Source organism: Symsagittifera roscoffensis, chromosome 1 (assembly GCF_963678635.1).
Source record: "Symsagittifera roscoffensis chromosome 1, txSymRosc1.1, whole genome shotgun sequence".
Lineage (NCBI taxonomy): Eukaryota > Metazoa > Xenacoelomorpha > Acoela > Convolutidae > Symsagittifera > Symsagittifera roscoffensis.
Window position 1 is genome coordinate 72,422,681 of NC_087062.1, and position 12,994 is coordinate 72,435,674.

At 34.5% G+C, this 12,994-nt stretch overlaps 1 protein-coding gene across 1 annotated transcript; it reads left to right on the forward strand.

Annotated features, from left to right (window-relative positions):
• Positions 1-617: 617 nt before the first annotated feature.
• LOC134857005 (uncharacterized) lies at positions 618-3,579 on the forward strand. Its single transcript, XM_063873325.1, has 4 exons — positions 618-933; positions 1,554-1,858; positions 2,376-2,569; positions 3,168-3,579. The coding sequence occupies exons 1-4, from the start codon at positions 758-760 to the stop codon at positions 3,441-3,443; spliced, it is 951 nt and encodes a 316-aa protein (XP_063729395.1). The 5' UTR covers positions 618-757; the 3' UTR covers positions 3,444-3,579.
• The last annotated feature ends 9,415 nt before the right edge of the window (positions 3,580-12,994 follow it).

Sequence of the window (12,994 nt, forward strand, 5' to 3'; positions counted from 1 at the left end):
TTTCTGAGAAGCCATTTGGTAAATTTATTGCTTCTAAATATAGGCGATTGATTGTTTTTCAAATAATTTTTGCATGATTTTTCTATTAGGGCATTAGTTTTGACTTCATTAAGATCTTAGCAGAGATACTCGCTGAAAATAAAGTAACGCAACCCACGTTGAGCTCCCATTGCAAATTAGCTATGGAAGTTTGTGAAAACAATGAACGCCATCAATGAAATATAAAAGAAAAAAATTTAAATAGCAAATTTCAGTGTCAAATTAGCAATTTCTGTTTTGTCAAACATTTTCAATTGTGTTCAAAGCTAGTAGTTTTCTCATGCAGATTGAAGAAATTTCATGCACTAAGTCCCTCTTTGGTTAAACTTTAAAGATTCCTATGAAAAAATTGGCCAGAATCCTACTTTCTTTCTCCAGTATAAATACGGCGATCGAATTTTATACATTTTCAAAAACTAAATCAACCACTTTATTTCTACAATATTCAATTCACAAAAAATTGTCTGGTTTCGGGTTACCGTAGGTAAAAACTACATCTCTCTAAAATATTCATTGTTATACGCACAAAAAGTAGCGTACAATTGTTCATTACTTTTCTCTTAAGAGAGTACGAAGAGCTGTGCATGGACTTTCAGTTTCACGTTGTGTGCGTGGTTCTTATCAAATATAACAAGAGCGTTAAATACGTTACATATTAAGTAAACTGCACTAGTTTTAGTTTTCTTCTTCGCTGCAGAAAAAAAAATTATTTTCACTTATGGACAACCGTAGAGTAATACCGGAGTTAAAGCTTCGCAGCGAGGTGTTCCGAAGGAATTCCGCGGCAGTAGTTCGGATTCTGCACGACAGAGCATGGTTCAACCATCCCCTCACTCATCCCGAAGACATGAGACAGTTTATCTACTGGCTTAACTTTAAACGACCCAAGTCGTGGTATGTAAACTATTTTGCGCGTCCCGGTCGTTGTGCTCACTTTTTATTTCTATTTTCTCTACCCGAGAAAGGATGTTTTCAAGTACGCTCGACCTATTGTGTTTTAAAGTTTATTTTGGTTGCTGGTTCAAAGTATATCATAGCTTAATAGGGTGCTGGTTATATGCGCCCTTGTCAATCTAAATAACTAACCTTCGGGTTAGGCCTCCGGGTTGGTTGATTTAAAAAAATAACTGGAGCCTTATATGCCACTTGCTTCCCTAGATTCGCCTGTTCCTGTTTTTGCTGTGGTCTTAAATTACAACACGAGTCATTTTGATGTTCAATGGATGTTTAACGGTAGATGCGGGGAGGGAGAGAATTCCTTTGCTCCTTCCTGGTTGTCAAAGTTCTATAAAAAAGGCTCTCTAGGGTTTCGACAGAGCTCGTGAATAAAAGAATGTGATTTTGCTTAGCTTTTACTACGCATTTCTAAGCAAGAAACCCTTAATTAAAAAATTAAATCTGAGAAAAAGTTAACGTCTTGCATATTTTCAAGTTAACCTTACCCAATGTGTCCCAGGCAACATGTTAATTGAACTGTTACCTTGAAATCTGAACTGAGTTTATTTATATTCCAGGAAAATCATGGACCCCTGGATTAAGCTTTATGACTCATGCGTATCCATTCTCCGGCGGACTTTGGGTGGAATTGCGCAACGGATGTCAGCTTTTAAATACGTCGACAGCTCAAATCTTTTAGCGTCTAAGAAAGCAGCTGAATTATTTATTGACCCTTCACTCGATTTACGACGAGTGGCGAAGTTTTACCAGCAGAATTTGGATAAAAGTTTAGGCCAGAATAATGCGAACGATTGCATGTTGCAATCATTAGATGATAGAAACCAGTTTCTGGACATTCACTCAAAAATTACTCAACTATTTGGTAAGAATATTAGAAATCGATCCTATAAGTATAAAACTTGAAGGTCGCTCTTTTCCAGTTCTTTTGTAGCATTTTTTTACTATTCCCTTTTGTAAAATTCAGTTTCATTCTGTAAATTGGGTCATTCGCTTATAACTTTCAATATTTAATCAATTTTTCGAACTCGGTTCTCAGTAAGCTTAAGATCAAGACAACTCCTTAAAATCACGGAATTCCTTTTAATTCATTAGAAAAATGGAAACAAACAAACCAATTTTTGCAACATTTCACAGAACCTAATATTTACAACAAGATTTGATGATAACACCTCTCGCTCTGACAATTTCGCTCAAGCCACCGCAAGTTCTTCACTTGGCCATGTTTTCATAATTTTTCATAACAAAAAAAATCTTTTCATTGCAGATCAGATCTCAATCCATCAACACAATGAATACATCATAAAAATCCAATTGTCTAAGCCGTGCTTGTGATTCAAATTGGAAAACTTGTTAAAAAAGAAATCAAAATGTATCTTTAGATCCCAACCAAACTACACACGCCAAAAGCATCCTCAACAACTCTGTAGACTTCTCTCGACCCCGATTGACCTTTGACCCCCTTCAAGATAGGTCCCACTTTACGTCCCTGCCCTTCAATGTGAACAGTCTGGTAGTTTCAAGGCCACTTGCAATCTCAGTCGCAGACAGTGAGCTGATGGAAGGCGTGCTCAAGGTCAAATGACAGTTTAAGTTTGAATACTACCAATACCAATCAGTGCACATTTGATAAGACTAAATTTAAAGTCCATGGGGTCAAATTAAGCAGCAGTTCCATTTTTGTTGCTATTTATGTTTTCAGAGAATCCCAGAATCGAAAAATGCACTTATGTTTCAGTTATCTTGAGGAACATTAAAAGTTCCCGGGTACGAATTTGTGCAATTTTTTTTCAAGACCATCTATCCATGAGGGGAAGGAACAACATAAGAGCTGTACAGCGCATCGCGGCGAACCGCTGTTGTGCCCTTGCTTAAGAACTACATGCAATTTTTTTGGATATTTTTGAACAATCTGAACAATCTGAATTTATTGAGTTTTGACCTCAGTGATTATAAATTTTATTTGGAGGGGGGCTGGGGTTGGCTTTAGTATTTTATTCCATTGCTGAATTCATTTGAAACAAGTAACCGGGAAGGGGATAAGATGGTGGACTGCTGGTGTTTTGGCCAATAAAGAATCATGATACCTACTTGATTCTTCTTCTGATTGAATCCCGATTATGACATAATCCTCTTCTATTTCCCACTGTTAGAGACTGTGTTTTGGTTTATAGTTTGCAGACTGCGTGGTCTACTTGTGCGAGGAAATAAGGGCAGAGTTGGAGAGACTGAACAGAGAAAATGAGTTCAGGACATCCGGGTTCCACAAAAGAGTCCAGGACATCCAGCAGTACCAGCGTGAAAAGATGATCCGGGGCGGAAACATTGTCGCCAGGCAAGCTGTCAATGAGGAAGATGACGATTTGGTTGAAAAAGAAAACGAGAGAAAACAGAAACTTCCGCCTATTGACTGGAATAAACCAGTTGTTTCAACAACTAGTTTACTTTGAATAAATTTATCTCGAAAAAAACTGAGTTCAAAGAATAGCGTCATCTTTAAAGTTGGCAACGCAGATTTGTAATACTCTGTTTCATTTAATTTGTGCAATTTGAAACAAAAATGTCAGCATTTGAGAAAAAAAGTTATAAAAGTGTTCGTGATCGAACGACGACCTGTGTTTCTGTTGTCGAACTGCTGGCAACATATCTAGCGCAGATTTCAATAAATGCATATTTTTTTGAACCTAGAACCCTGAATCTCTTAAGCACTGAGACCGGGAAAACTTAGTTACTAATACGATTAAAATATGTTTTTGACGGCATGTTCGATATACCAACCGCAATAGCTGGACGAAATCTGCAGAAGCGCGAAGTATGTGACATTCGGCCACACTTTTTTTAAACAAAATCTCTAACATAAACATTTGCAAAAATATCTTTTTTTAATGCTTGGTTTGTTCTCAATCTAAGACTGACCAGCTGCAGTACAATGACGACTCAAAAACATAGAATAAAATTTCGTATAAAAAATATCGTTCCTAGAAAAGCTTAATTATTCCGACTTTCGATACGAAAGTAACGGAATATTTGTGCTCGGGGTGGGTTTTTTTTCTTCAGACAAACTTCGACTTTTAAATAGCCATTTTTGACGGATTTTTTGAATATCATTCGAAACGTCTTGTTGTCTTGAGCTCAAATTTTAAAAAATTTTTTCACGTGTGATCATTTTTCGTAAAGTTACGGGGGTTTAAGGATTGCCATTTTGACCAATTTTGGGACAATTAACGCGCGATATATTTCGCGCTATTAATGCGTAAGCGGAGAGTTAATCACAGTCAAAACTTTCCAAATGCCCAAAAATGCCTTTTTGGCCGCCCTTTTTTCAAAGTTTTGCATGCGGCGCAGAAAATTCGGCCAAAATGATGACAAAATAGTGCTTTTGGAGAGCTCGACAAATCAATTTGGTCGACCTAAAAAAAAGTCGACACTATTGTTTTTTAAAATCCACGACCCCCCCCCCCCCCCCCCCCCCTCGAGAAAATCCTAGATCCACCCCTGAAAAAACCAATATAAATCAGATGGCAACCTAAATCATTCCAAACTGGAAAAAAAAGAAATACTTGGTCTTTTTTCATTATAATATCAGACGCAATTATGAAATTAAAACGATTGTCAAGGAGTAAATGCAACAACAAGTCAAAACTGACGAAATCGAGAAAATTGCTAAAAAATGATTTGATTCGGTTTGAATCCGTTTTAATCCCTGTAAAAACCGAAAAAAAACTTAATACTGGAAAAAATTGATTTAAGTCAATTCAAATGCAATTAGGATAGACGTGTTAGCTGGGACTTAAGATCAACTTAAATAGAGTCAAATTGGTCCAAATCAATCGTTATCTTTTTTAATCTAATGTTCATACTTTTTTCATGCTAACATTGATCCCAATTATTCTACATATTTTTTTCGTAATCCAAAGCCAAAACTTGACTAAAAATTTTTTTCTTCAAAATTTGAAATAGCAGCAATGATGCTAGCATGGGGGGATTTGAGGGGGTGCGGACGCCCCGCCTCTCAGGGATTCCACCCCCTGTCGACCAACTTTGTTCCATCCCCTGTCCACTTTGTTCTTTTTTCAGATATCCGTATTTGGCGTCGACCCTAAAAATTTCTAACGGCGTCTTTGGCGCCAATGTATACTAAAGTTGAGGTGGGAGCGCGCGCCGAAAAAGCGCGTTTTTTCGTCAAAGTTTTCCAAAAACTGCCTTAAAATGCCTTTTTTGGCCTGTTTTTTCGAAGCTTTTCCTGCGGCATAGAAAATTTGCTCAAAACAGGGTACTTTTAAAGCTTTGGGAGAGCTCGGAAAATCAATTTGGTCGACCTTAAAAATTTCTAAAAATAAATCCTAAAAGACCTATGAAAATCAGCCCCCTCGTTAAAATCCGGGGTAGCATCAAACATATGGCAGTTTTGCTTAACGAACATTTTGAGAGCTTTCAACGCCGAGCGATAGATAAGACATAAAAATCAAGATCGATATTTCAACTTACATCTAAAGTACACGCAAAATCTTTCTTGAACACAAGCATAATTGCAGTGATCGTACAGTATGAATCTAATTACAGGAGCGGGTTCGATCTGAAAGATTTACTGAGCAGGTGACAAACTGTTCAGTAAGACAAGCTAATTGAAAATACTCCAAATATTCAGCCCTTTTTAGTAAGTTTTTCAATCAAATGTGCAATACATCATTGTTGCTTATATTAAAATGTTTTGCGAAATTTGCTTAACTTTTGATGTTTTTTTGTGACTGTTAGAGCATGTTTTTGGTTGAATAATAAACTTTTGTGTAATGGCTTAAATATTAGGTTTGCAGACTCCGCAACAAGGTTTTTTTCAAATTTGGTTCTATTAATTCTTGTTCAACCTTATTGTTCCGACTTTCGATGCAAAAGTAACGAATATTTGTGCTCGGGGTGGGTTTTTTTTTCTTCAGACAAATTTCGACTTTTTAACTAACAATTTTTGACGAAATTTTCTTATATCGTTCGAAAGCTATTTTTGTCTTGAGCTCAAATTTGAAAAGATATTTCACCTGTGATTATTTTTCGTAAAGTTATGGGGGTTTAAAGATTACATTTTGGCCAATTTGGGACAATTAACGGCCGATTTATTTCGCGCTATTAACGCGCAAGCGGAGAATTAATCCGTCTTAAAATCGTTCCAAATTGGTTGAAAGAAGATTAATTGCCATAATTGATTTGTTACAACGAGCGAAATCTATCCTTTTGTACTTTATATGGCGTGTGGGGGGATAATTTTCATTAAAAAATTTCAAATTAAAAAAAAAAAAGTTTCATTTTATTTTATTCTTTTGTTTTTTTTTAATGTTATTACTGCTCCATAAAACCTCAAAAGGCAGTCGAAACATTCAGGGCTTCGCCCTGATACAAGCAGTCTTGTTGATATCATTTGTAGAAAATTTTGTGCTAATCTACTAGCCATATGGTATCAATGAGCATGGAGCACAAATTTGGGAAGTCCACCAAATATAAGTGAAATCCACAAAGAAACAACAAGACTGCTCGTATCAGGGCGAAACCCTGAATGTTCCGACTGTCTTTAGGGTTTATGGAGCAGTAATGACATTAAAAATTCAATGAAATAAAACAAAATGAAAAAAAAAATTTTTTTTTCTAAACTTTGAAATTTTTTATGAAAATTATCCCCCCACACGCCATTTAAAGCACAAAAGGATAGATTTCGCTCCTAGTAACAAACCAATTATGGCAAAAAAGCTTTTTTAAACCAAATTGGAACGATTTCTAACGGATTAACTCTCCGCTTACGCATTAATAGCGCGAAATATATCGCGCGTTAATTGTCCCAAATTGGCCAAAATGGCAAACTTTAAACCCCCGTAACTTTACGGAAAATGAGCACAGGTGAAATATCTTTTCAAATTTGAGCTTAGGCCAACAATACCTTTCGAATGATTTTTAAAAGTTCAGTCAAAAATTGCTAGTTAAAAAGTCGAAATTTGTCTGAAGAAAAAAAAACCCACCCCGAGCATAAATATTCCGTTACTTTCGTATCGAAAGTCGGAACAAAAAGTCTGTTGTTAATAGCTGCACTAGCAAACTTTTGTCCAGAGTTCGCAATTTGATTGCGAATTTGTTTGTGTTTGAACAATTCAAAAACATTCAGTTACATGATTAAGCACGTGTTAACCTATCAAATTAATATTTATAAATAAGCACATGATAAAATCATCAGCACGCACGATAAAACATCAGCAATTAGAACAAAACCATCAGCTATTGGGTAGAAACCGTCAGCAATTGGGATAATTACACAATTATTAGGAGGATGAAACTATCAACAATTTGTTCGATGTCATCACCATTTGGGATCAAATTATCAGCAATTGGCATAAAACTATGAGAAATTGGGATAACACCACAGAAATTGGGATAAAAGCATCAAAAAGTGGGATACATTTGAATTAATTGCAACGACAATTTCTTAAATACTTGTGTTTTAACCAGTCCTAAATCAAATGAAGGTTAGTGATTTTTTCTGATTGATCCATTTGGCTGAGAAAAAAAAAACGTTTTCCATTTTTTTTATATTCATTTGTGAGGCGACAACTCGTCGAAAAAGACAATTGGTGAAAAGCAACAAGTCGCACTTTTTTAAAAAAGCGACTGGTCACTCGAGGCGATAATTCGTAAAAGGCGACAATTAGCAATGATTAAATGGTATGAGTGGTTAAATACAAAATTTTATGAGTCCTGATACACATGACTGCAATAATTGTGGGATAAGAAATTGGTACTGGATTAAGTACAAAATTTTTGAATTGATATGCAAGTTGAAATTATTCTACGTTGAGGTAATTTTAATTATCAAAAATCAGTAGCACCAAAAAACAATTTGAAGATGCAGAAAAAGGCCATGTAAATCATCTGTAAACACTTCCAACGATGAGATCGTACAAAAAATGGCGAGCATAGTCATGAAACTATTCCTTATGAGCTTGAAGCCAAAAGGATTTCAAATTTTATGACACGTGCATAAACTGAAGTTGTAACTCAATCATTTTGAAACTATTAAAAATTGTTTATAAAACACGAAATTTAGGCGTGCTTTTCTGCTGGGAAAAAAGGGTGACATCTAGAAAACTGAAAGTTAGTGGATCTGAGCAAATTAATTTTTTCAAGTCAGGGTTTATTATTCTGAGAGATTGGAACCTGATCTAAACTACATTTTATGATTGGATAAATTAAATGTTTTACCAATGTAAAGTATTTAATATTAACCAATCATGATCCATCTAACTAACAACCCACTTATTTGTAAGTGCTGAAGTTACTTGTAATTTCAGCACCAGAGAGATTTGAATTTAACTTAGAAATTAGTTGGACTCTCCCGAGCACTTCAGCAGCCGCAATAAACCAGTATACCCTAGATCTATTGAGCCTAGCAGAGACTAGTTAAACAACCTGAGACTAGATAGTATAAGAGTAAGATTAGGATCGGTATTAGACTAAGAAGTTGCACGAATCTATCCGGCCGAAAATAAGATAGCGTGACGAGCAGACGGTGTACCCTATCCGAAATTACTCTATGAGTTACACTTCGGTCCTAACTCATCTGGTGCGACCATAAGTCTCGAACAAGACCTTAATAGATTAGAATTAACCAAAATAGATTAGAAATTAGACAAAAACATTTACAAAAATGTTATACGACAATAATTTAATTGAAATGTCTCTCCGACTCAATAGATCAGAGCCAATATTCCGAACCATAACAGAACTACCCGGAATTGGAAGAAGACCTCGAACCAAAGACGACATACGACAAAGTAGAAACTTGCCGTATAGTTATATGATAGTTCGGCAAAAGCCAGAACAAACTTTTATATTTCGAATACTACTTGCAATGAATTTAGATTTCCATTTGCAAACATAAAACCTTGAAGTTACTCTTCAAAATCATTTCAGGCGCTAAACAAATTTATTAATATACAATAACGATTGATAAAAAGATCTAAGATCGTTTTCCTAAAACTCTGCAGTATTATACAAAACATGTTTGAAAAATATTTATTGAAAAATAAAAATAAAAATTAGTAGCATGACAATAAATGGTTAGTAATCATAAATCATCCTGTTGTTCCAGCTTCATCATCTAAAACATAACAGCAATCATAAACCCACTAATATCATCAAAACACTAAATCTTTCCTTTACACACATTTAAAATTTTATTAAAACTTAAATTCACTTAATTTTAAAACCAGATCATCAAGGCTTATCCTTGGATCTTAAATCATTTTCTACTTAATTAAATTTCAAATTTGATCATCAAGGCTTATCCTTGGATCAAACAGAACAACTTTGTTCTCCCCCACCCACTTAATTAGTGTCTAACGACCTCAAACGTCGATTCACTACCCAACCCTTTCTAAAGACCTAAGACTAATAGAAATTTTTAAACAAAACTAATCATTCAAATTAGGATAAACAGTGAAGAACTTCGGTTATTCATCCTTCACTTGACCCCCCCTCTTACCAGACCCAGGATAAATCTTAGACTTAGTAAGTTTAAAATAGTATCTAACGAACTACTCGCGTTCTAATTATACCTGAACCTTGTGGATCGATTTACTATTCTCCAACCCTTGAACACAATCACTACCCCTAAGTAAGATTAAGTAAGTTAACACCTTAACTTATACTAGCCACGAGAAAGTAAAAAATCATTCTTCGGAATCGATATACTTTTCTCTCCAACCCTGAACAAACAGACCCAGGTTAAGCTAACCAAAAAATCGTAAGAACTAACAGTTTAGGAAAATAGAAATCATTTAACAACCCTTTGCATCCGTCATTCTAAACCTTATGTCATTTAAAAACCTAGGAAATAAACAAACAATCGTTTTACACAATTGTGAAATAGATAACAAAAAATACGACCTTGTAATCACACCTCATACACAAACAGTTGGATACATTCGAACAAAACGACAAACACTAAAAAGAAAAATAATAACGAAACAAAGACAAATAACACGAAAAAGATTTTCAAAAAATCGAAACGCATTTTCAGAATCAGAAACCAACAGTTTAGACGAACTTTACAAACTAAAAGAATCAATAGATAAAAATTGCCCAATTCACGATCAATTATATTTCTCTGACTCAGAAACAACTTCAAATTCATCACAAAGAGGAAAAAGAAGAATAAAAAAGCAGTACAAACACAAACCAGTACATTTATACAATTGGAATCAACCAATTCGACACATTAATAATTACATATTAACAGTAATCGAACGAAAAAATGAGTTCAACGCACACCCCAGGTGAAGAAACTCCAGATGATGATGAAATCTTTCCTTTTATAGTAGACGCAGATACTGATAGAGGACAACACATATTTTGTCAAAATTTACTCGTAAATTTATTTGAACCCGGAATCAGTCCATGTAAAACAGAGTTCCCCGATGTAAAAATCAAAAGACAAATCATAGATCACTATCTAAAAGATATATGCAACATAACACAACAGTATGGAATCTACTCCATAGAATTCACCTCACCAAACCATAATAATAGAAAATATACAATTCAAACAGACGATCTTGATTTAGAATTTTCAAAAGTTTTTTCAGAATATATAAAAAGCATCCAATACCATAACTCACAAAGAGCAAACTCCATATTCACCAATGAAGTTTTCGCAATAATATATAGTTATATTTCGATATTAGAAAACGAAATCCCAATAACAAATGTCTCACCGACAGAAACATCTAAACATTTAAGAGTACGACATGAAATCACACTACTCTCTAGTTATTTAAACATCATTAAAGAAAATTTCGCGAAAGACGACGTTTCACAACATACAAAACACGATCTACAAAAAATTTTGGCATGGTTCATAATAGATTATTTCACACACAATATTGATTTAATTGCACAAGCAAGAAAAAATTTTAGACCCCAAAACTCGAACGATGATACCGCTATCACAGAACAATCAGATTATGTTTGGGACCCCGAATGGTCTCATCCCGCATTTATAAGCTTTCCACAATCAATCTCAAGTCAAGCAATAGGTACAATATCTTACATAAGAGATTATGTAAGAGTAATACCATTAACAATTGATGCAACACCATTAAACTATAATACATTTTTACCCGATACACAAAATAATAGTTTAAACTCTACAGTTATACACAATGAAAACCTCAATGGAACTAGGAATCTTACTCAACAAGATATCCAGACACCATCACACTTCATAAATGAAGAAATTGTACACACAACAACTACACAACAAAGTATTTCACCAATACGCCCAAATTTAACAACACCAAGAAATACAAATCCTTCACAAACACAGGTAACCTTACAATCAACCGTTAAACCTTCGGTTGCCCCTAAATATTCACATATGGATTACCAAACATACAGACCCATGACAATACCACCAAAAACACGCAAAACATTCACTAGAAACAACTTTGCAGACCATAATTATAATTATACACATCCATCAAAAACATATAATCAACCACAAAGAAATTTTAACCAATATACAAGATCTCGAAATTGGGATAACCCAATGGCCCAACCTAATTCAACAAATTTCCAAACAAATCCTCCACGGGATCACAGTGAAAATTACCCATTTTTTCAACAAAATAAAAATAAAAAACAGACATCTTATCAAATGGATTATTTATCCTCAGATGATGATTTCTTACAACCAGATATATTTGCACAAAATACTCAAGAATATCGTAGACAAGGAATACAGAGAACACGTACAAATCATAGAAATTTTTCTCCACAACCAATAGATGCACAAAATCAACAACCAATTCAACAACAAAATCCAATTAATACACAATCTTTTCAACCAATTCAACAACAAAATCCAATGACTGCACACTCGTATCAACCATCACAAATGCAAAATGAAATACCACTCCCATATTATCTCCAACAACATGAGATAACAAGAAACCAACTTTCAAATTTTTCTCAAATGCCAAATGCAGCAGAATCATTACAAATGACAATGAATCCATACCTTATGGGTGGATCATCAATAACATCAAACAAACCTTTAATGGTTTTCACAGGAACAGACCCTGAATATTCTGTAGAAGATTATTTAAATGCAGTAACAGCAAACCTGATTTTAAATATTGGACCTGAACCAATAAATACGCCACTACATCAAAATTGGATACATCGACGCACAGCGTTAATACAAACAACCTTAGATGGCGCAGCCCAAAAATGGTTTTCAGTACTACCTCTAGAAATAAAATCAAACTGGAAAAGATTTACACAAGAATTTTCAAAAATGTTTGACTCCGAAAGAAACAAACAACAACAAAGAGTTTTATGTAATGAAATTCGCAGATTACCAAACGAAACCATCAAGCAAATAGCAGTACGAATCGAAACACTAGTTCGAAAAGCATATTCATTAAATACACATGACTATAAAAACACAAAGATGACAGAAATCTTAATGATGACCTTAACACCACAATTAAGGAAAATAGCAATAAAAAAGAGAGCATCACATCCTTCTTCAATTCGAGAACCCGATTTAGATTTTCGAAAACTAGTAGACAAATTAGAACAAGCAGAAATCACGATGAAACTAGAAGAAACGGAAAATCTGAAATTACAATACGTTAACAGAATTGAAACGACTCCCACTAATATTAATAATATACAGGAATCAGAGACAGACCTCGTTGAAAAAATCACTGAAATACTCAATATCTACGAAAAGAACCCAAACTTTAAAGGCAAACCATCTTTCAAAAAATGGTGTAATTATTGCCGACGATACGGACACAGTATTTCCGAATGTAGACAAAAACAGCAAGATAATCAAAATAAACCTCAAAAATATAAAGAACCAAATAAATCATTCTATCAATACATGAAAAAAGATCAAAATCTACCGAACAAAACAGTCCACAGCAACAACAGTTCAGGAAAACCACTCCCGAACAAT

What these genes read in the sequence shown, in the direction of transcription:
- LOC134857005 (XM_063873325.1), top strand. Translation starts at nt 758, where the DNA reads ATGGACAACCGTAGAGTAATACCGGAGTTAAAGCTTCGCAGCGAGGTG. An exon ending in AAAAATTACTCAACTATTTG is followed by an intron (nt 1,859 to 2,375) that starts GTAAGAATATTA and finishes ATGTATCTTTAG; the next exon opens with ATCCCAACCAAACTACACAC. An exon ending in TGATGGAAGGCGTGCTCAAG is followed by an intron (nt 2,570 to 3,167) that starts GTCAAATGACAG and finishes TTTGGTTTATAG; the next exon opens with TTTGCAGACTGCGTGGTCTA.